At 41.2% G+C, this 24,040-nt stretch overlaps 1 protein-coding gene across 4 annotated transcripts in view; it reads left to right on the forward strand.

Annotated features, from left to right (window-relative positions):
* anks1b (ankyrin repeat and sterile alpha motif domain containing 1B) overlaps positions 1-24,040 on the forward strand; it is a 228,943-nt gene that overhangs the window by 66,492 nt on the left and 138,411 nt on the right. For all 4 annotated transcript variants that reach the window (XM_083935409.1, XM_083935411.1, XM_083935410.1 and 1 more), the window contains exons 4-6: positions 13,139-13,291; positions 16,438-16,581; positions 23,564-23,639. In XM_083935409.1, the coding sequence (XP_083791535.1) occupies positions 13,139-13,291; positions 16,438-16,581; positions 23,564-23,639 (373 nt within the window). The remainder of the gene's footprint in view (positions 1-13,138; positions 13,292-16,437; positions 16,582-23,563; positions 23,640-24,040) is intronic.

A 24,040-nucleotide genomic window follows, 5' to 3' on the forward strand; every position in this document is an offset into this window, starting at 1 on the left:
GGCACGTATACCACATATTTTACCTTTGTGTTTAAATGGAGTGCGACAGAGACGAGCAGGCCCACATACATTTTGACTTGCATGGAGAAATGTGCTAAGAAATTACATGGGTATCATATTTACATAATGATTGTGAAACATAGTGTGCAACCATTAATTAAGCTTGCCCTGACAGTAAATACATTTGACGGTGATAAGAAAGAGAAAATATTAGCCTATTATTATTAATTAAGTCGCCTCACCACAAGAGGGTTCCTGTTCGAATCCCGGCCGGGGCCCTTCTGTGTGGAGTTTGCATGTTCTCCCCTTGTCTGCGTAGGTTTTCTCCGGGTTCTCGGGATTCCTCCCACAGTCCAAAGGCGTGCACGTGTTAGGTTACTTGATGACTCTAAAATTGCCCGTAAGTGTGAATGGTTGTCTGTCTCTGTTCGTCTCTATGTGCCCTGCGAATAGACTGGCGTCCTGTCCAGGGTGTATCCCGCCTCATGCTCGATGTCAGCTGGGATCAGCTCCAGCCCCCTCGCGACCCCGACAGGAACAAGCGGTTGAAGATGAATGAATGAATGAATGAATAATTATTAATATAAGCTTAAATCTTTAGATCTTACAGAATCTCTCTGGGTTGGCTTGAAAGTTAGCTTGTATTCATGTGCATCTGCGGAGTGAAAGGGGAAAGAAAGCTTTGTACTTATCTTATTCATCTAATTAAATTTCTCAGGTTTTCTACCAATTTGCATCACTTTTGAGCCTTTTTTTCGATGACTGGTTTTCATCTACCCTACCCTATACTTCTGTATATAAACGGTGAAAATGCTACAGATTTCACATTAGAAAGCCTCTGCTGTTTGATACACTGCTGCCCACAGACACAGCAACACAAAGACTGCAGCATAACTTCATTTTCTTAAGGGTGCAGTATTTATCTCTCCCTTAAGCGCTGACTTTAGCAAAACATTGGTTTAGCACCCATTTTAAATTACTACCTAAATTACTGTGCATTTTACAATGCTAGCATTATGCATATTTGTACGGCAGTCTTGCGGTAACGCGTCGTCATGCGAGGGACCGGTTGTTCTCAGGTTGCAGGCATAAATCTGTGTGCTAGATTTATAGTGTTAGTGTGTTTATGATGCCTAGGCACCATATTTTCTCACTGTCTGTCTTGTCAGCTGTAGGGAGCAGGGCCTGCATACATTAGTCAGGTTGATATACTGAGTCCCACACATGTTCACACTCATCATCAAGACTTACGGCGGCAAGCCATTGGCTGCCCATTACCCCGTTCTCAACAATATTACTCTGCCCACGCACACCCTTACTCGTGTCGGTGTATGTGTATGTGTGCAGCTTAATTTTATCGAGTGACTCCAGAGGGTCCCACTGTTTGCTTTAATATCTGCTCTTTTCTTACATGAGCGAGAGAAGCACAGCATTTGTGCTCACCTTTGTACAGAATGTGACAAATAGCTGCATGTGAAAAAGGCACAGGAGGGAGCTATAATGACTGTGAAAGGTCTTGAGAGCATAAAAGGAAAAACAGGAAGAATAGATTGAAAAATACTGTAGAGGTACAGTAAGGGAAGTGTGGGCCAGTTCTACACTGCAGCCAATAGAGGATTATTAGGGGTTAGTGGATGTTATTAGTTGGCGGTAAACCAGTTCCAGCCCACTGTTTACTGCCTAATTGGTCCCAGTAGTTCCCATTCACAGCTGTTTTTGTTTATTGTGTGTGTGTGTGTGTGTGTGTGTGTGTGTGTGTGTGTGTGTGTGTGTGTGTGTGTGTGTGTGTGTGTGTGTGTGTGTGTGTGTGTGTGTGTGTGTGTGTGTGTGTGTGTGTGTGTGTGTGTGTGTGTGTGTGTGTGTGTGTGTGTGTGTGTGTGTGTGTGTGTGTGTGTGTGTGTCTGTGTGTGTGTGTGTGTGTGTGAGTGAGACAAGAGGGGATGATTATAACATACTATGTGTCCATGTTTATGTGTCTTTTTATATGTGTAAGAGACAGTGATAGATGGTGAAAGATTGCTTGCGCATGTTTTGGAACTGAGGCGTTGTTTGTTGTGATCTTTTCTTCACACACTCAGATTAATTCATGACCTGATGCTTCTTTTTTTTAAAAAGAATTGTAAAAAGTGAGATTTCAATGTTTTGTTTGATTATAAAGCAGGTTAAGGTGCTCTATATACAGTATATACAGTATCTACTTTATAAAAGTATAAAAACGATCATACCAGGGAGAAACGCACACAGCCTGTATTGAAAAACTGTGTCTTTAAACGAGCCGTTAGGACTTCTGTACAGTTGTGATGTCACAACTATACTATATATAGGTAGAAAATACAGCTATAGTACCGTTATAGTCATTCCCCGACTGCAATGGCGGTGCAGAGATGCCAAGAGCTTAGACTCAGAATATCTAGAAACCCTGACCAATCAGAGCAGACATCAATTAGCCTACATAAAAGAGTTAGTCAGGAACAGTAGATACATTTATGAACTGCTTGACTTAGCTCTTATATGTCCTTATTCTTATTGATAAGGATATGAATAGTGATAATAATAGATCAATTGATTGTAGCCTCTTGCTGTGCTGCATGGCCGTGGTGCTGACAAAAACATGCATCCAGGCAGAGTATGATGACACATCATATTCCAAGGCTCTTGTACAAAGCAAAGCAGTATTTTTAAGATTATTTTGCCTCTGCCTGACCGTGGCAGTGTGAGCGACAGTTGAGGGACGTAGAGCAGATGTGGAGTGCTGTGCTGTGCTGTGCTGTGCTGTGCTGTGCACACAACCTCTGGGCTTTCTCTGTAAGGGGCCTCTGGATTACTCAATTTCATTGTTATTCTGTGTGTGTGTGTGTGTGTGTGTGTGTGTGTGTGTGTGTGTGTGTGTGTGTGTGTGTGTGTGTGTGTGTGTGTGTGTGTGTGTGTGTGTGTGTGTGTGTGTGTGTGTGTGTGTGTGTGTGTGTGTGTGTGTGTGTGTGTGTGTGTGTGTGTGTGTGTGTGTGTGGGGGGGGGGGGGGTTGACTGACTAGGTATGTACCCCCCTGTGCGGCAGATATACCCCACAAATGTTTTCTTTTCCATAAACAGAAGAACTGGGAGTAATACTAATTCTTTCTCTCTCCTCTTGTCCCTGGTTTCTAACTCCCCTTTGTCCTCCCAAGGGAAAAGAAAGGGGATCAGCAGCTCAAAACCAAGGAAGATAATAAGATTAGAAGGATGTTTGGTGATGTGCCATCTGTGCTTAAAATGTGGTGTGTGCATGTGTGGACATATGCATGCATTAAATGCTTCCTACAGGCTTTTTTATCTGGCTGTGTGAACTAAGACAAAGGTAAAAGGTCACCAAGGTTGCTCACCTGCTGTGCGTTTTTTCCACGAATGTCTTTCTGTGTTTGTGCCTGTGTGTATTCATCTTACAGTCCTAGAAATCCCATGCCATACCATGCACACATGCTGCTACCACATGAAAATGAAACCATATGTTTCCTGAGCGTCAACACGGCCTTTGTGAGAACTACTACGAGATGCCGCCCTGGGAAAGTCCTTGCTCAAACATCGCCTACCACCACTCCTGCTGCTGCCAAAACACACATTGTCACACTAGGTCATAGGATGTTTTCTATAATGAGTAATGTGTTTTTAAAAAAGCGTTATGTCATATGTTTTCTACAGCCTGACGCTCTGTGGGCAGTGGGCTTCCTAATTAAAGTTCAGTGAAAGAAAACAAATTCATCTCTCCATGAATCAAAACACATTACAGCCCTGAGTGATTCTTGCAAGCTGAGAGCAGATTGCGTGCGTGTGAACATTTGCATCCCCTTTGGTACTTGGACAGAAAATTGAAATGTGGTTCCTCTTTAAGTTGCCAACCCTACACAGAGAGTTCAAATTTCATCTACAGAGCAACATACTTAGACTTCTCCTTATTGATCCTTTGGGATGACTCCCGCAAGGAAATTGAGATAAATTGAAACCTTGAGCTGTTAGGGACGTGTCTTGCTCAAGGGCAGGCTGTCCGTCTCTAACCATCAGCACTGCAGACGGAGAACTAAAAGCAATCCAATTTGACAGGAGCTCATTTCTTTGAATTCCCTTTATTGGAGTATTGTCTTTTTTTATCCAAAAATGCCACGTATTCAGATTTTATCAGTTGGGTCAAGCATAGAAATGTTTTTGATTATGTCTTTTCAGACATGATTATTAAAGATCAGTTATGAGGTCTTGACTGGAATTAGTCCAAGACTGCTTCTACAAAAGGATTAACACTTCAGACATCATGTTTGAAATTAAATTTGATTAATAAATAGACCTTTGAGTTACGCAGAAAAAAAACACATCTCGTATAAGATCCCTAATATTTGATTTTAACCTGCCTTACTGACAGTTCTCATGTTATTTATAACACATAATAAAATATGAACAAAAAGTGTTATGTCAACAGTCATGTTTACAAAGTCAATACTGTATTGATGCTGCTTCAACCATGGATGACTTGCTGAAAGAAAATGTGACACATCATCAAAGAAAACACCAATGGAGCATTTACAGTCAATACTACAGAATTGAGAAGTTATGACGTTATTAGCCAAGTATTTGATAGATGATTGTCTGTATTTATGAATCTGAAATGACTTGTGCACCTCCAGAAACATCACACTCGCGTGTTCTTTGGATTTAACCTCTTATTTGGAGTGTGAACGATGGCTCAATTGGTTGTGAATGCGGATAGCTGCTTTCTTCTTTCTCTTCCCGCTCTCAGAGTCTTTTCCTCCTGCTCCCTCATCATCATCTTCTTCTCTTCTCAGTTCTATGGCCTTCACTCCTCTTGGCCTCGGGTACTTCATTCATTTTCAATGTTCACTCTCTTAATAACTGCTCTTTTTTCCCTCCATCTCTTCCTTGTGGCTCAAGGCGAAAAGAGAAGTCAAGGAGGCAGGAAGCTGCTCCTTCTTTTTCTGCCTCTCATTCTTTACCTTACAGTTTGTTCTTGTATGATTTGCTGAAAGATTTATTCACACATCTTTTTGAAAAGGAGGTTTTCCTTTTGGACTGAAAGAAACATTGGTCATTTTAATTTAGTACATCTCAAATGTCAAACATTTATGAGGAAAAATAATATTATACATTGCTACAATTAGTTAAACAGGTTAAAATAGTTTATATAGTAGCACACTATTTTCTGTGTGAAGATATAGTGGAGTAATGGCGTCCTGAGCAGAGAATGAAGTCCGTCTCCTTCTGTGTGTGTTGTAATCAGAGCGTCTCTGTTGTTTGTTGTGATAGACGCTCGGATTGCATGATTTTGCCGCTGAGAAAGAAAATGCTGTTATTTCACGCATTGGGGTGGAGGCAATCCCAGCCTGCTTTTTTTCAGTATTTCTAGTAGAGTGGCTTTGAATTTCTTCTTAATGTGTTTGGTAATTACAATTTTGACCAAATAAGTACACAAGAAACACCAAACATACAGTATGTGTACTGACTTCTTGGCAAAAATGTTTTAGATTTATGCTTAGTTTATTTTCAGGGTTCTTACTTTCTACGAGATTTTCTGCTAGAACATGTTTGCATGCTTGAATCAAAAAAAAAAACACATTATTTTTTTCATACTGTCAGTGTAAATTTACCTGTATTCACCCTGTGTCTGAAACTCCTTACTCTTTAAGACCCCCTCACAATAAAGCCCAGCCAGCTCTGATTGTTTTTATGTAAATGTAAGACATAGAAATTTTACTTTTTACAATATGGCACCATAAAAAAGACTTAAAACAATGAATAAAAGCAAGAACAGATAGCAGATATATAATTGTATAGCTATAATCTATATATATATATATATATACAGTATATATAAAGAGAGCGAGAGGACAGAGAAAAATTGGTTCACCTTGTGTGTGTCTCTCTCATGGTTTTCAGTCTCTATTTATCTACCCAGCTCTCCCCAGGCAGTGTGCTGAGCTGCTGGGCTCATGAGACGCTGTAATGTAGACGAAGCTCATCCTGCATATCAGTCCATCAGCATTAAAACGGTGTATGTTCAAACAAATACCTCTGCGCTTCGTTTGCCCTGGATTCATTTCAGCCCCGGCCTGTCTGATAAGGATTATTTGTATGGATGTAGCGGTTTGTTTGGTCTCATGCAGATGAACTCAGATAAGAGTGTATGTGTGTGCGAGTAAGTGTAATGTAGTGTGAAAGTAGTTTTTTTGTGTATCCTTCAGTTATTGAAGATATTGCAGGTGATGCTGCATGGATAGTAAAGAAGTAATAAAACCACGCAGCTGTCCTGGTAAAAGATATCACTGTCACATGCCGCTGAAAGAAAAGACATCCATTTGTATGGGCATGTCAATAATGTGCTGCCAAATCTGTTGATGTGTCATTAGTAGATGGCTGTTGCTCAGGGCCCAATCAGCAGCAATACACCTAGTACTAGATGATATCGGAAAGCTGTCTGAGCGAGCGTAATGGAAATGCATAGCTCGCTCTGAGAACATGGAGGGATTTTCTCGACTTCTCCCGCGCTCTCTCTCTCTCTCCTCTTCTGCTCTACCTCCCTCGTCCCATCACTCCGTGTCTCTGTTCATGTGTTTTGTCACTCTCCTTTCTGTCTGAGAATTGCGTTTGCCCTATCTAAAGCTGCGTGCGTGAGGCAGAGCGGATTGGACTGACAAAGCTTTTTTGTCCGTTAAAGGCTGCAGAGACAGAGCGGGTCAGCGGCAGCGCCAACGCCAACAATGGCTGCAATCTGTGGTTATTATATCTGTGTTGAGCATTTATGTGTGTGTGTGTGTGTGTGTGTGTGTGTGTGCGCGCTTGGTTTACTTGTTGTTGTTGTTGTGTCATTATCATCCAGTTGAAGGCATAATCTTCTGATTTTGATATATATATTTTCTCATTCTGTTTCGGATCCGATTCTGATAATCTGTGACCCAGATGTTAATAAATAATAACAAAGACTGAAGCTTGTGATTGGGTGATACAGTCTTTATCAGAAGATATAGTGGACTACTTGTCAAAGTGTATGGTGGATGTTCAAATATCAATTGAAAGGTTTATAATTGAGATGTTTTTATTTTTATTTTGTTTTTTTTTGCATTTCAAGGTTTATAGTTGACCATAGAAACAGTTGATTAAACAGTTTTTCCACACTCTCCACTCAGTAGTTGTTCTGGAGTGGTGAACTTTAGCCTACAACTTTCCTGTAATTAAGACTTCAAAATGTAAAACACAACAATTAAAACTCCTGAACAGATCTTTTTTTAATACAGTAGTTCCCAACCTGGGGTTTGGGACAAATTAACTAACAAATAACAGGATAGAAAAGCAGAATTATTTTCTCAATTTTTTTTTTTCAGTACCTGGATAATATTACCTTCTTGTGCCGCCATAAATTAGTTACATTAATTTATCCAATTTGCAGGAGCGCATAGCTTAGAGAGGTAGTGTTTAGAAGTAAGTGTACAATGTAACAGCAACAGTACAGTTCTAGGAACTACCTCGCAATATAAACAATAACCTGCTATCATCATCCTCTGATACCTTACTCCTACTTCATTCTCTGGATTAAAATTGCACCCTCATAACGTCCATCTCCTGCCAGTGCCAGACATCCATATTACATGTGTTGTGGAGCTCAGCATATTTGGGTTCATTGTTCGATCTGGTCGAGCTTTGGCTGAGAATGAAGTATCCAGTGAAGATGATCGCCTTGCTCTGTGTAATGTTGAACTTGTGTTTTAGGGGTGAGAGCCCAGGAAAGCAAGAATCATGCAACCATTGAGACAGGGATGCAAATGGACATTGCTTAAGTTTTGAAGAGTCAGCAGACAAAAAGGTTTTCAAACACTGATCTATTACAGTTACACTAGACTACAACTAGGACTAAGTTGTTGAATGTTGTTGGTGGTGTTTAAGGTTCATTTAGATCAGTCAATTTTGTCAAAACAAATATTTTCTTTGTCTACACTCTTCAATTACCATGGCCAGGCAAACTACTCACTTGTGACTGACTGGCTAGCTGGTGTCCATTGAAATCGTATGAACAGTTTGGTTTAAGGGTAAATCGGTGTGCTGCTTATATTATCTGCTGGTAACCATAGCAACCATGCTATGTAACCAGTCAACCATCAGTTGTGTGGAGGTTATAGGCTCCGTGTGTAATAATATGCTGTGAGGTGACTTAAAAAATAATGGACTCTGTGGTGGAAAATGCCCCCTGCTTCGTGTCGTGCTTTCATGTTTCAGGGCACTTTGCTGAATATCATTGCTTATAAATAGAGCATTATGATATGGCCAAAATCTTCTATCCAGAGACAGGTCATTTCATATTTTGATAGTGATATATATCACGATATAGCAAGTTTTCTGGTTATTCAATGAATAAATAATTAGTCTATATGAAACAACTATATGATAAAGCCTATTTTCGTTTACCCTTGTGTGAATACTTTACTAATAAAAAGTGTTTTCTCATTTTATTAAGAACTTTAGTGCAAAATGAACATAAATCATAAGGATTTCTTCCCCCAGCTTTACACTGATTATGTTTACATGTATCACACAAATAGAGTAATTGGATTAAGTAATTTGGGTTTATTATCAATCCATTCGTGTATCACGATATCTCCATATTGAGTATGATTTCATCACCATACAATTCTATTGAAAGACCATAAAATATCATATTGAATTATCACCCAGCCCTGTGTCAAGTATCTGCAACATGGTTAAAATAAATGACCTCCTGGGTCATGATTGAACCCAGGTGCGATTGCATGAATGACCTATTCTACACTAATACTGTCGGTGGTGAATGATGACTGATTGCACTGCATGTGGACTTGACAGGATTATATTACATTGTAAGGATGACGGTATATACAATAGATTAGATAAAATGAAACTTAAATGACCCCTTGGAGTCACTCCAGTGGAAAATCGCAAAAGGAGTTTATTAAACACAATGCAAGCAACAATTACACCAGTAAACTGTGATGAATGTGAATTACAGCGTACATGAGTGTGTGATTATTGTGCTTACAGTACAGTGGACCTGCAATCAGACCCACTCTGGAAGCTTCCACTGTGCCATCAATGGAGGGGTGTGTGTGATCCAGGGGGAAAAAAGATTAGATCTGATTGGCTGAGAAGAAGTGAAAGCTCCCGAGCACGTTTTCTGCTACTGCTTGTGTATGTGTGTCTTCATATAGGGGCTCTATCCCTCTGTTATTCACACATCTCCGTATCTCTCTCACTCACTGCTCAGAGGCGTACGTGAAAGAACAGAGAGGAGCGAGAGACGGGGATGGAGGGGGGGAGATGAGGCTCTGGGGAGAAAGAGAGTAAGGAAAGGCACGAGATGAGATCTGAGCAGCGGAGTGTGGTCACGGTGTTTTTGGAGTTTTATCATGGAAGCTTGAAAGGCAGGAAATGTGAGGGAATCTGGTGAAGAAACGAGAGGATAAGGGATAACGGGGGCTAGTGTTTAAAGAGCAACTTCATAATCAGACTTAACAGACCATTTATGAGAAAAAGGTCTTTGTCTAAATGATTCCTTTAGTTCCTTTAACTCCTTTCCACCTCCTCTCCTACTCTCCCCCCTTTCCTTTGTCCATCCTCTCCCTGCTGTTTTGCCCTCTCAGTGTTACATCGCAAGTGTTATATTTCAGCCATTTACTCAAAATGTAGTTTTTGCTCTTGGACAAAACCAGCAACAACGCAGCAACACACCCAAGCCATTTCGTAATTTTCCTTTCCCCCCTTTGACAAAATCCACAGGAGCCTAATATGTGCTGGCTATAAACACATATATATACATACAATATACAGTGGGTACGGAAAGTATTCAGACCCCCTTAAATTTTTTACTCTTTGTTAAATTGCAGCCATGTGCTAAAATCATTTAAGTTCATTTTTTTCCTCATTAATGTACACACAGCACCCCATATTGACAGAAAAACACAGAATTGTAGACATTTTTACAGATTTATTAAAAAAGAAAAACTGAAATATCACATGGACATAAGTATTCAGACCCTTTGCTCAGTATTGAGTGGAAGCACCCTTTTGAGCTAATACAGCCGTGAGTCTTCTTGGGAATGATGCAACTAGTTTTTCACACCTGGATTTGGGGATCCTCTGCCATTCCTCCTTGCAGATCCTCTCCAGTTCTGTCAGGTTGGATGGTGAACGTTGGTGGACAGCCATTTTGAGGTCTCTCCAGAGATGCTCAATTGGGTTCAAGTCAGGGCTCTGGCTGGGCCATTCAAGAACAGTCACAGAGTTGTTCCGAAGCCACTCCTTCGTCATTTTAGCTGTGTGCTTAGGGTCATTGTCTTGTTGGAAGGTGAACCGTCGGCCCAGTCTGAGGTCCATAGCACTCTGGAAAAGGTTTTCGTCCAGGATATCTCTGTACTTGGCCGCATTCATCTTTCCTTCAATTGCAACCAGTCGTCCTGTCCCTGCAGCTGCAAAACACCCCCACAGCATGATGCTCCCACCACCACACTTGACTGTAGGGATGGTGTTGGGCAGGTGATGAGCGGTGCCTGGTTTTCTCCACACATACCGCTTAGAATTAAGGCCAAAAAGTTCTATCTTTGTCTCATCAGACCAGAGAATCTTATTTATCATAGTCTGGGAGTCCTTCATGTGTTTTTTGGCAAATTCTATGCGGGCTTTCATGTGTCTTACTCTGAGGAGAGGCTTCCGTCGGGCCACTCTGCCATAAAGCCCTGACTGGTGGAGGGCTGCAGTGATGGTTGACTTTCTTGAACTTTCTCCCATCTCCTCACTGCATCTCTGGAGTTCAGCCACTGTGATCTTTGGGTTCTTCTTTACCTCTCTCACCAAAGCTCTTCTCCCCCGATTGCTCAGTTTGGTTGGACGGCCAGCTCTTGGAAGGGTTCTTGTCATCCCATACGTCTTCCATTTAAGGATTATGGAGGCCACTGTGCTCTTGGGAACTTTAAGTGCAGCAGAAATTTTTTTGTATCCATGGCCAGATCTGTGCCTTGCCACAATTCTGTCTCTGAGCTCTTCAGGCAGTTCCTTCGACCTCATGATTCTCATCTGCTCTGACATGCACTGTGAGCTGTAAGGTCTTATATAGACAGGTGTGTGGCTTCCTTAATCAAGTCCAATCATTAGAATTAAACACAGCTGGACTCCAATGAAGGTGTAGAACCATCTCATGGATGATCAGAAGAAATGGACAGTACCTGAGGTAAATATACAAGTGTCACAGCAAAGGGTCTGAATACTTATGTCCATGTGATATTTCAGTTTTTCTTTTTTAATAAATCTGTAAAAATGTCTACAATTCTGTGTTTTTCTGTCAATATGGGGTGCTGTGTGTACATTAAAAGGGAAAAAAATGAACTTAAATGATTTTAGCACATGGCTGCAATTTAACAAAGAGTAAAAAATTTAAGGGGGTCTGAATACTTTCCGTACCCACTGTATATGGCTGCCAGATTATCTATTTTCAAATCCTGTCTGGCCCACTTGTCCTATCTCTATCCTCTTTTTCCCCCCCTGGTCTGGCTATCCATCATTTATCATCTCTCTCTCTCCCCCTCTGTGGGTGTCCTATTGCCTTATTATTACTGGGCTGTTTTCACCCAGAGTTGCAGGACCCCAGAGACCACCAACAATGTTGTTATCCTGAAAGGGGCTCCTGGGGAACCAAGAAATGGCTACAGTTCCTCAAAATATGAGAGCCTCTCAAGATCAAAATAACCTTTAAAGACACACAGTTCTCTCTGAGACATTTCAGACCAAAGTGCCTGCATCTTATATCATTAAAGAGGTCTGGGTGACTTTGATTAATGGGATTGTTAATGTTGGACTGAGTTGCAACACTGTTTGTCATATGATTGTGAATGAAGTTTTATCTCCCTGTATTTTGCATTTATAAGCAATATAAATATTGTATGAAAGGTGTTTGTAAGCAAATATAAGTGTTTATTAATGTACTGTATTTGTCATAATCAAAAAAAGTTGTTTCTGTTTCCCTGGTACGGTGTTCACTGCTCCAGTAAAAGGTAGAAACGGGAGATGCAGTATTTCTAATCCGCACTGCTCATGCGCACCACAGCTATAAGCCAGGAAGCTAGCGTTAGGCTAGCAATATTCCAAGTCAATAACACTGCAGACGGTTAACAAATAAAAAATAAATAATGTGACATAATCATTAACCAGATAAGCTAGCTATTCATGTCATAGTCCCTGTATAATGTACATTAATAAACACTTTATAGTTGTGTTCATGGGGTATATGAGGATGAAACTTAAGCAAATTCATCTTTAACTTGAGATAAATACATTTTAAAAAATCATATGGTGTACACCTTTTTGAAGTATGAAAAGATGATTGAAATGCAGTACTCACTCTGGGTAAATGGCACTTTCCTCTGATTATGCTTATTGACCGGTTGAATGGAAACTGACAGGCTCAATTGGTAAGCGTAGAGAAAAGTGTTGGACCAGAGAGAATTTGAGAAAAAAACACTTTCGGCCATTTCTTCTATTTCACGGACAGGAAGCTTTAGATTTCCCCTGACAGCTCTCACAAACCTGACATGTTTCTGGAATCTGTACACGCGGAGTGATATACTGACCGAGACATGTGCTTCATATGTGTAGCAGAGAGAATGTAGCTTTCCATCTTGAATTTCACCCTGCGTCCGTGTTCTGATAAATAAAACTGTCATGTTTCTTCTCTTCTTCCCTTGTATCTCAATCCTCTCATCCACATTTGCCCTACTTCTGTCTCACCACCTTCTTATTTTCCGTGCCATTGCCACCAACTCATTCCTTCTTTTGAAATCCTTTATTCCTGAAACCTTCTTTCATCACCTTTATCCCATCCTTTGCCACTTACCTGTCTAATCTCTCATTGCTATCTTCACCTACCTTTCTTTTCTTTTGACCTTCTCTGCCGCCTCGCTACATCCCTCCATCCTTCTTCTGTCATGTTTTCCATCTCTTACTTTCCACACTTTATCGCCCTCCCCTGCCCACCCTTCATCATTCCCATAATGCTCACATCCACTTCAACCACTTCTCTCATCTGCCTTTCTCGTCCCTTTACCCTTCCCTCTGTTAATCCTTCTTTCCTTTCGTTCTTCCATAGAACCATGAGAGGGAAACGGCGCTTCACTGTGCAGCCCAGTACGGACACTCTGAGGTGGTTTCGGTGCTGCTTCAGGAGCTGACGGACCCCACCATGAGAAACAGCCAACAGGAGACTCCTCTGGACCTGGCAGCGCTGTATGGACGGCTGCAGGTTGGCAACATGACACATCAGCTTTATGGGAATTAAAAAAAAAAGAAATGCATGTTATGCTAAATGCTATGCTTCGCCATTTCTAATTTAAAAAAAATAAATATTTCTTTTAATTGAATAATATTTCTAAAACAATCATATTTTGGTCTTCTGATGCAAAAGATTAAAAGCGTTTTTCAAATACAAATATTTAAATCATATGTTTAAAGCCATAACGCATAACCTTGCATAAAATACAAAGCACATTAAGTTCAGATTCATACAGGTATTTGGGGTTTCTACTAGAACATGTTTACATGCTTTAATGTTAAAAAAAACATTATTTTTCTCATCCTGCCGTCTGAATATACCTGTATTCCTCCGGAAAAAGCCCAGTCTGCTCTGATTGGTCAGTGTTTCCTGGTCTTCCTCATCTGCACTCTCTGCACCGTCAACGCAGCCGGGGAATGACTGTAACGGCACTGTAGCAGCACTTTCTACCTATATATAGTATAGTTGTGACATCACAACTGACAGAAGTCCTGACAACTTGTTTAAAGACACAGTTTCTGAACACAGGTTGTGTGCATTTCTCTGTGGATTGAGTGTTTTGATCACATTATTCATATAGCACCTTGCCCTCCTGTATAATAAAAAGGACATGACATGGAAATCTCCCCTTTTTACAATACAGTACCTTTAAACCTTGAGTATATCCAGCCATCACCATTCAATCCAGTCAATAAATTATTCAATATATCATCACCATCACCAGACCGGTCAACACTTTGGGTCTAGAAAAGCAACTACATTTTACAGAGAAAATGTATTATAATTCTTATTTTTTTCCTTATTTTTTCCCCCAGTTTTTTAGCATTAGAGATAAGGTAATATCTCACCCTGTTAGACTTGACCTTTTGGTATGTCCAGAGGGGAGAAGCTCAAATCTCGACTGAGGATCCAGAGGCTCCAGAATGATTCAAGCCTTTGAAATGAATGAGAATATTATACAGGCGTCAACTACAGGTCGCTACAAGGGCAGTGTACCCCTTCTAACAATTAATTTGCAGTGAAAATTTAATTGCAACTCCTGCAAAATTCATTAAAAAATTAATTTAGTCTGTTGAAGTGGCACAATGGGAATTTACTGGTTAGCAGTGCTTGTTATTTGGTTGTATCAAAACAAACTGGCAGTGTTTACAGGGTGGGAAGCTGGTGAGGGATCATGTTTTTGTTGTGCTACTTATACTGGTTGAGAGGGTGGGATCTTTGAAAGGCATGTCAACCTCTGAATGCGTTATATATCCTGGCACGAGAAAGGAGGCAGCTGGTGACTCAATCTGTATCTTCCCCAGGAAAATAGTGCATGGGAATGAGCTGTCCTAGACATGGAGTCGTTGTGTATTTTAGATGTGGAGGATATAAAGTATATTGAAAATACACCCATATAAATAAGAAAACAAAACCTCAAATAATTACTGTGCCAGACAAGCAGACAGGTGCACATTTATAGAACTGCCACTTTACTCACACGCGCACACAAGCGCACCTTCACAGTGAGAGGCGTATGCCACAAGAGCCTGCTGATGTTCAAACACAATCACACATTCTCTTTTCTAAGGTACTGAGTAATTGCAGTCAAGCCATACAGGTTTGAGTGTGAATGAATAATTTATAAAGGCAGCGATATTTTTCTCCCGCTCTGCATAATAATGAAGGGAAATCCCTATGAGGGAAGCTGCTGCTGCACGGAGATGTAACTAACACGGGGCAAAAGTTTAGTGTACACACACGAAGACGCATTAAAGGAAAGAACTGCGTGATGACCATCCATGATGAAACATCCACACATCTCGCAGCCTCCTACTACTCTCAAGTTGATGGACAGGTCTTTTAATTCAAGGACCTACACTAAAAAACAAAGCATTAAAAACCTACAGTATATTTCCACTCATGGCCGGTTGTAAAAAACATTGACTGCTAATTTACCCTCTGTTGAGCCCTGTACTACGGGGTGAGGGCTGTAGGGCTTCACTTTCCGACAAACTTCACAGAAAACAATGACGTCGAAACATCATCATCAGTCTGTTTTAACCGAATGTTTGAATGTTGCGCAGCTTAAAACACAAAAAGACAGATCAAACAGCATGTCAGTGTGACGTTCACTGCCAAGTCTATTTCTAACTGGTCGACTATTAGACTAGGCAATGTTATTTTCACGTCCTGTTCAACTGACTTTAGCAGTTTAGATGTCAGACATTAAACTTTCTTGCATTTATTGCAGACATGTGAACTTATCAAAGACACTTTCCTCTGGGGCGGCCGGTCGCCCCATGTAAAGAAGCTGAAGGTAGTCGAGTCAGCTGCTGTTAAGGACTGCCCAAAATTAAATAAATCTTAAAGACACTCCTCATTCATGGACTCACAGTGGTATACAATAATCAAAGGTGCCGGACCTTGGTTCTTGATCAGCACAGTTTAACCTCTGGATAACCACATGGTTTATTTAACTCCTTATACTTTTCCTCTAGTGTTTTTGGTTTTATTAAGGCTGAAAACTGACACAATTCTCCAAACTCGTTACTCAGGACATCAACATGTTGTCAGTACATCAATCTCACTTGAACTCCTTTTGTAACAATTTATTATGCACACTGTCCGTATGCTGAAACTGTGCCATTAAACGAGCCGTCAGGACTTCTGTACGGTTCTGATATCCCAACTATACTATATATAGGTAGAAAGTGCCATTACAGTCATTTCCCGGCTACAATGATGGTGCAGAGATACAAAGAGAGCAGATCTGAAAGACCTGGAAACAGTGACCAATCAGAGCAGACTGGGCTTATTCAGCATGTGGTCTTAAAGAGACCCCCTTAAAGAGACCCCATGCTGTCCCTTAAAGAGAGCCCATTACAGGCGCTAAAATGTAATGTTTCATGGGTGAATACAACATTAAAGCATGTAAAGATTCTGTAGTAGAAACCATAAATACAATTATGAATCTGAAAATGAGCCCAATATGTCTCCTTTGATGTATTTCTGAGTGTGATTACTTAACTTAGCTTCTCTTTGATTCCCAGGGGGCTACAACTTCAGACATTGTGTTTTCTGTGAGTTTTTTTTTTTTTACAAAGTATCAAACTTCACTGTGTTTTTGTGCGCAGGTGGTGCGCATGTTGGTGAGCGCTCACCCCAACCTCATGACGAGCCACACTCGCCGACACACCCCACTTCACTTGGCTGCACGCAATGGACACCTCAGCGCCGTCCAGACCCTTCTGGAGGCCGGCATGGACGTCAACTGTGTGGTGAGGGGAGAAAAAACGAATAGCTTTTAGCCGTTAGTGTCCTATATCAGCATCCAAGGATTAAACAGATTTCTGGCACAGATTAATGGAGCCTTACGGACAAAAATGGTAATGAAATAACATGTACATTGCTTTTTCATTTTCCATTTTTGGCTTAGGGAAAACCATTTGCCTTTTGACAAAATTGGATTATAAAAACAGTTTACAACAGCAATGACATGGTTACTAAACTAATCCACAGAACATGGCTGTTTCTTTTTAAATTGGCCAGTTCATTTGTAAAATTGTATTTTGTGATGTTTCTTTAAAATATGTACTTGTTTACTGTACAGATACAGGAACACGTACAACATGTTCGGTCTGTGTAAGCGGGGCTTGACATTTTATTTGCGTTATCTGATGCTGTTGCGGGCGATGAAGGTGACTCTTTGTACTTTGGGTTGAGTAAATCTTTCAAAATCTCTACCTCTCATTCTCCTCCCTCCTCTCATCTCTGCTGTATGTGAATATTTTAGAAGCTGCTGCTGTCTTGTGTCTTTTAATGAAAGAGAGCATTGCTTTCTTTTTTGTGTATATAATTCACCACAGGCATAAATGCTTGGCAGATTCCCCTTTTTGAAAGTCTCAGAGAGCATGTATCTGCGGTGCTCGCCTCCCATGCTGTGGTGGTGGAGAGGGATGAATAATTGATTGGGAGAAAAGATTGTGAGAGAGCAGGAGGAAAGAAGCAGAAGAGGAGGAAGAGGAAGAGGGTTCACTGTCACCTCTCCTCTTTTCACACACTGCATCTTACGGAAACACAGAGTCACTTACTGTCTAGGGTGCTTCATTACTGCGCACTTTGTCATGCTGTTGGGATCTCTCTTCTCCTTCCTCGTTCATTTACATTTGATCTTGTTGTGCATTCTGAGCTCTCTGGACGATTCAAACGCAGCTTTGTCCCGTCCCTTTCTGGGCCATTTGTTTTTGTGACGCCTTGTCAAAATACAGCTACGCTTTGCTGGTTTCTTCAACACTGTTTTCTTTCTCATGGGGCGATTTCCTCTGACAAACTAAACTATTTGACTGTGCTCACTTCTTTTCAGTGTTAAGTGTAGAAAAACAACTATTTATCGGTCTCTTTAGAGTCCTTTCCGATTATATGGACAGAATTACACTAGCACTATTTACATTATGAGACGTTTATTTTGTTCCATACTGTTGTTGACACGGGTGCATAAACGACACAACTGAATTGTGACAAGATGTACTGATTACAATATTATACCAGTTTTACAGCTGGTGGAATTATTATGTTAATACTTAATGATCTCATCAGATGCTTGAGTCTTGTCTCTGTATTTTCACAGTATTGAAAATCTTGGGATTTGGGATTTCTAAATAACTTGATATACCTTAATACCTTGATACCGCCCAAGCCTATTTTTGGTTACGATAAAATCAAACATGTTTCATCATGATGTCAAGAAATGTCTTGAAATCGCTCGTTCAGTGCCGACTCAAGGTCACTGATCTTAACACATTGTGTGCGACTCACAAATTGCGGCTTAAGTTGTGTAGTCTGCACTTGTTCGTTATTCATTACAGTGCTGTGTGTCTTTCAACGCAGTAACCAAATCAAACTCGGCAATGCATGATGTAACTTTTGCAACAACGTGGGCTGCTTCCTTATCAATCCACAGTAATATAGTTGAATTGAAAAAGTCTTTAGGGGGCCTAGTTTCACACTGGGATCGCTTACTCTTGCAGTCCTGTTAGGTGATCATTAAGGATCGAAGTGAAAACCAACTTCAAGAGTTTCGGGGCTCGGTCAGACTCAAAGCCTCAGGAAACTGCTGTGTCTGAAACAAAACAAAAAACAAGGCAGATCAGCAGCAGGAGACCCACAGCAGCAGGGAACTATCAATATCAGTTTGCTCACCAAATATGAGCATAGACAAAGTGAAAGTTTTGAATGACCGGAATGCATAGTTGTTACTGTAGTTGACTTTTGCTGTTGTCATATTCTGATCTGACTCGATGTTCATTTGTCTAAAAGACATATGGTGTAACAGATGCTGTGTTCTTCCTCTCTTTGACTGTGTAAGTACAGTTTATATACACTATGTGAAGCATGTAAAATGGCTTTCTGATGAGAAGGATCTGTGACTGCACCAAACCGGTTTAAGGGATACTTTATCACATTGTGCCCCTGCCCTCAAGAATATGTTCTGTCACAAACATATTGCAACTGCAGTTTGGAGAATTTCCTGGTTATGGATGCGTGTGTGTGTGTGTGTGTGTGTGTGTGTCTTTATGTGTGTGTGTGCGGGTTTGTTTCATCGCTGGAAAGATAGAAACAACTTGACCTGTTGGATATGGGAGTCATTCTGTTGCTCTCACAGCGAGGAGGTGCATGACTCAGCGGCATTGCGCCCATCTTCTCTGCCTTCTGTCGTTGTTGCAGGGTGTGTATATGTATGTGTGTGTATGTGTATGTGTGTGTGCATGATCTGAAGTGGAGGGCTGTGTTTCTCTGCAGGGATTTGGCCTCGGGCTCCATGTGTCTATTGAAAATGAACACTACATGCCTTTGATTTGCCTCGTCCTCTCCACTGCACATGATGCTGCACAGCTCTTCTCTCTCTCTCTCTCTCTTTCTCTCTCTCTCTCTCTCTCTTTCTCTATCTCTCCCTCTCTCTCTCTCTCTCTCTCTCTCTCTCTTTTGCACCCCCCTCTCTCTCGCACCCCCCTCCTTTTGTTGTGGCTCTCTACATACCTCAAATCTTCTCTTCTCAGCTACAAGTAATGTGTTTCTCCATCACCTCAGTCAGTCAGACACAGTCAGGCCTTATACACAGTACATGAACATATTTCACAACTGACAAGCAAAATTGCCCTCTGGTCATCTGATACACATTATTAACATTAACAAGGTTATGATCAAGTTTTTTGGAGTACCCTGGTTTCAGATACCTTGATAAACCCATATCCTGGTTTTGAGGAACTCAAAAACAGTTTATACACAGTTAATATTCAGCTACATTACCACTAGCCACAGTACAGAACAAGGCCCATTTAATAATTTCCCTGAAGAGAAAAGGAGTTCTTTGTGATGAGATAACGGTGAGATTCATGTTTTATTGCACGATAAGAGGATTTTGTAAAATATCTTTAATTACTGATGAGTTTTCCTGGTTAGATGGTTATAAAGAGATAGATAAATGCTTGTAACGGATGTAATGTAATGAAACATCTAATTTTAGTGCCTTTATATATTGTATATAAAAAAAACAATAAACCACATAAGTGACTTAATTTCTACTCATTACATAGCTTGATTACTCTGATACAAACTATGGATGATATGCAGGAAGTGATTCGGACTATTTCCTCTTATTTTTGTTAGTACAGACTGATTGCTGGGATTCACCATTCTTGTCTTATTTGCTCTTCTCTTAAGAGAACATTTTACCAAATTGTTTGTCCAACGCAAGGGAAGACGTTTTCAATTCGAGGCATAAAAAAAAATGCACAAATATCATAACATTTAGAATTTTATATTTATATATTACATTATATGTTTTACAATAGTTTTAATTTTTCCTGTAAAGTTTCTTTAAGCCTTGTTTGTTGACTTCTCTCCCGTTCTTGGGCATGTGCCAGAGTGTTTGCACATGGCACAACACCTGTCCTTATGTACTGTTTAGAGAGAGTGACCACATGCGATCAACGATCAAATGGGATTCATCATTCAACAGATGTGGACGGTTAGGGATGTTTGGTGTATCTAGAGTGACTATTTCTTCTTTAGAGAAAATATGAATGTGGCTGCATGAGGGCTTATGACACGCAGCATGCACCCATGTAATGATGGTTTACAAGCTGAAATGAAAGTCTGACTAATGTGGAAACAAACTGTACTGTTGCTGTCTTTACTACTACAAGAATTAGGCTCAAAACTCGTGTTGGTGTACATTTGAATTTCCCTTTACTTTCTTCCTTTCTGTAGTATTGTCTGAAAGGACGCAGTGTTACATATGTACTGTTGATGGTACGGGATAGATGCTGTGGGCGACTCACAGATGGCCAACTTGTAAATTGTGACGAGTGGAAGGCACTTGTGTGTGTGTGAGAGAGAACGATAGTACAGGTCAGTAATTGGAGTCAAGCCATATAGGTCTCTCTGAGTGCGAATGAATAATTTATAGAAGCAGCACGGTCACTCTCTCTCTTTTCACTTGTGCCTTGCTAGGTCTCTTTCTCTCTTTCCTTCACTGAATGTTTCCATAATGAGGGGAAATCCCTGTGGAGGAACCTGCTGCTGGGTGGGAAGGTAGCCAACAAAGCAAAGAAAAAAGTTTGGTATAAACACACACACACACACACCAAACAGCCTTTTCTAAGTTTACATTTACCGCCACATTTCTGCCAGCAAGCCCTGAAACAGAAAGTCATCTGCCTTTCAATCCCTGAAAACTCTTCGAGAGCGAGAATCGCCTACCTCGTTTCCTCATGACATCACTGCGTAATCGCCATGGGAAACGGGACGGGAAGTGGTATAGAGCTGACCGTAGAGAGGTTAGGAGGGCAAGGGGTGTGTGTGTGTGTGTGTGTGTGTGTGTGTGTGTGTGTGTGTGTGTGTGTGTGTGTGTGTGTGTGTGTGTGTGTGTGTGTGTGTGTGTGTGTGTGTGTGTGTGTGTGTGTGTGTGTGTGTGTGTGTGTGTGTGTGTGTGTGTGTGTGTGTGTGTGTGTGTGTGTGTGTGTGTGTGTGTGTGTGTGTGTGTGTGTGTGTGTGTGTGTGTGTGTGTGAGAGGAAGAGGGGGGTGGATCCTTCCCTGCGCTAACCACCTCCTCTCCCTTGCTTCTGGGTAAAAGATTGGCTCCTTGGGCTAAACTTTCACAGATTGATGCAGTTAGTGATGTCCACTCATCTGTTTATAATTGGGATTTACACCTACAGTATTCCCCCCCTAGGAGAACTGGATGATTGACCTTTGACCTGTTGAGGCTTGGCTGCATCTGAAGTGTTGTCCAATGACACTTTTTGCTGCAGAGGAAACAGACCGGCTACAGTAAGTTTAGTATTCCCTGCAGAGGACGAGCGCGTTGATCTGATGCAGTGTCACGTTGAGTTGGATTTCCTGGCCTCGCATCAGCAGACCTGGCTGTCTTCCACGTAATTTCTCTTCATTAAGGCTTGGGAGTTTGGTTCAGTCCAGGTTTTCATCTGTGTGGTCAAGAAGCTAACCGTGAAGGATGCGATGGATTCAGCATATGTATGTTGCTGAGTGAGTGTGTGTGAGAGCGTATGATTTTAGTTTTTTATAATGACTGCATTCACATGAGAGTGTGCGGTTTATGTTCAAGTCTTTAGTGTCCCTGGTGTGTATTTTAGCTTCAAGCAAGGTGTCCAGGGCAGTGTGTTCAGTATGTTATTGAGACATGAGACGATGTCCCCCAGCTGCATGAGAAGTGGGAGTGTAATGTTGGTACCTCGCGTGCATTTCCACTACAGCCTCACAGCAGGGGGTATATATGTGGTCCTGCTTGCGAGTAGGGACTCACAACCCCCTACAACAGAGACATCTCAAGAATATATTTATAGAGTCACACCATCAGATCTCCCTCTGTTGTTGTCGTTATTATCAGTATGTGTCAGTGCAACATAAACTGATAAAGAGCATATGGCGAGCACCATGAGTTCCATGCTGAATGCTGCTTGGGAGAAATCAATGCTTTCATTATGTCAGGGGAATAGTAACCAAGCGGAGACATCCGGTGCTGAAAAAAAAAAAGCCAACAAGAAGTGCCAAAAAACTGCAATTGAGGACTTCTCCAAAAGCAAGTCAATCCCAATAGACACCTATGTTAAAGTGCAGAAAGAAACAGAAATAAACATGTTTATAGCCTGGTACAAAAAACGCTTTTGGTCTCTAGAGCAAATTTCCCTTTTAATGACAATTGTAAGGAGGGTGAAATGTTATATAACTTCAACCATTTAAATTGTATTAAGGCTTAAAGTTATGCAGAATTAAGGGTGTGCTGCTTTGAGTGGAGGGTGCTCTCACAGGAGACTGTAGGCTTCATTCAGCCTGCCTCAGCTCCATCCACGCTCCATCCACGCTCCTGCTCTTTACCTATTTTTGGATTAGCTGGGAGTTAGGCTGTATCAGGCACTGCTGAGATGGAGACGGCCCGAGCCACCGGAAGCCTCACATTTTTAGCTTCATTTTGGCTCCTCAGAGACGTATGGGTGACATCACAGAGACCAAGGCTATGCTCGTAACCCTCCATACATGATCAAGGTTTCCGATCGAGGTCAAACGTTAACTGTCCTGCCACATCGTAATGGAAAAAACAGAGTTGTCCCAGCACAGCTGCTTGTGGTGCTGTTGAAGTGTATTATCTTATAGTTGGATTTAATAACCACTACTATTATTTGATATATGCCATAATCACATAAAAACTCTCTACCTGGTGTCTTTATATTTTTCTTCCATGTCCTCCCACCCAGGGTGATTATAACCGCCTGTTCTTTTTCCTTACTGTGGCTCCTGAGTGTTGCTCTGGTAAAAGTGAGCTTGTCAGAATAATCGTCTCTCTCATCACTGCTGATCCAAGATGAGGCACTTACCAGCGCCCTCCCCTCACTAGTTTCCATGTGTTGCATCATATCTGTAACATCCCCATCAGAAGAACTGGAGGCTGATACGGGCAGGCATATGGTGGGGGAAATTGTTAGGTTTCCATACAGGCTCCTGCTGCTTGTATAATGTGCTGTTCACATGTGAGTGAATGTGACTTTTTTTTAAAATTCCTTTGGTTTAACTGGCAGAGAGAAAGAGATGGATCAGATCAAAATATTGTTTTCATGCTACCTCTTAATCCGTGTGATTTTTGTAATGCCTTCCAGTCTTTCCAATCCACTTCTATTTTGGTCTCAGTGTTCAATTGTTAAAGTGGGGGAATATTAACACAGCACTCTGTATCTCTCTTTTAGACTGAGAATGGCAGTGCCCTCCACGAGGCAGCTCTCTTTGGGAAGATGGATGTAGTCCGCCTTCTACTTGACTCAGGTGAGTCTACAAATAAATACCCCAAAAAAACAAAAACTGTGTGTGTTTCTATGCTTTTTCCTTTGTATTTTAACCTGGGGCGAGATTTTTCTCCTCAAGATTGTTGGTAGAATCTGCCCTCAGGTGAAATTAAGACATCTGTCTGCTGCACCTCACTGTTATAAAATCCTGGACTTTATATTTGTTTTAGCCGAGTCATATGAGGAGGGGGCGCTGAAAATTCAACACGTGTCGAGAGAAAACTCACTCGTGCACATTTACACTCCTTGAATTCAGAGCTGGTTGAATCTGGACACTGTTGTCCTTTGAAAACCGCCGTCACCCCCGCCCACTTTCCTTTTGAACTTCCTGTTTCCCACAGGGCTTCCTGTGGGTGACCATGTTCTTTTGGCCTCGGTTTT

This window comes from Echiichthys vipera (assembly GCF_963691815.1).
Source record: "Echiichthys vipera genome assembly, chromosome: 20".
In the NCBI taxonomy this organism is placed as follows: Eukaryota; Metazoa; Chordata; class Actinopteri; order Perciformes; family Trachinidae; genus Echiichthys; species Echiichthys vipera.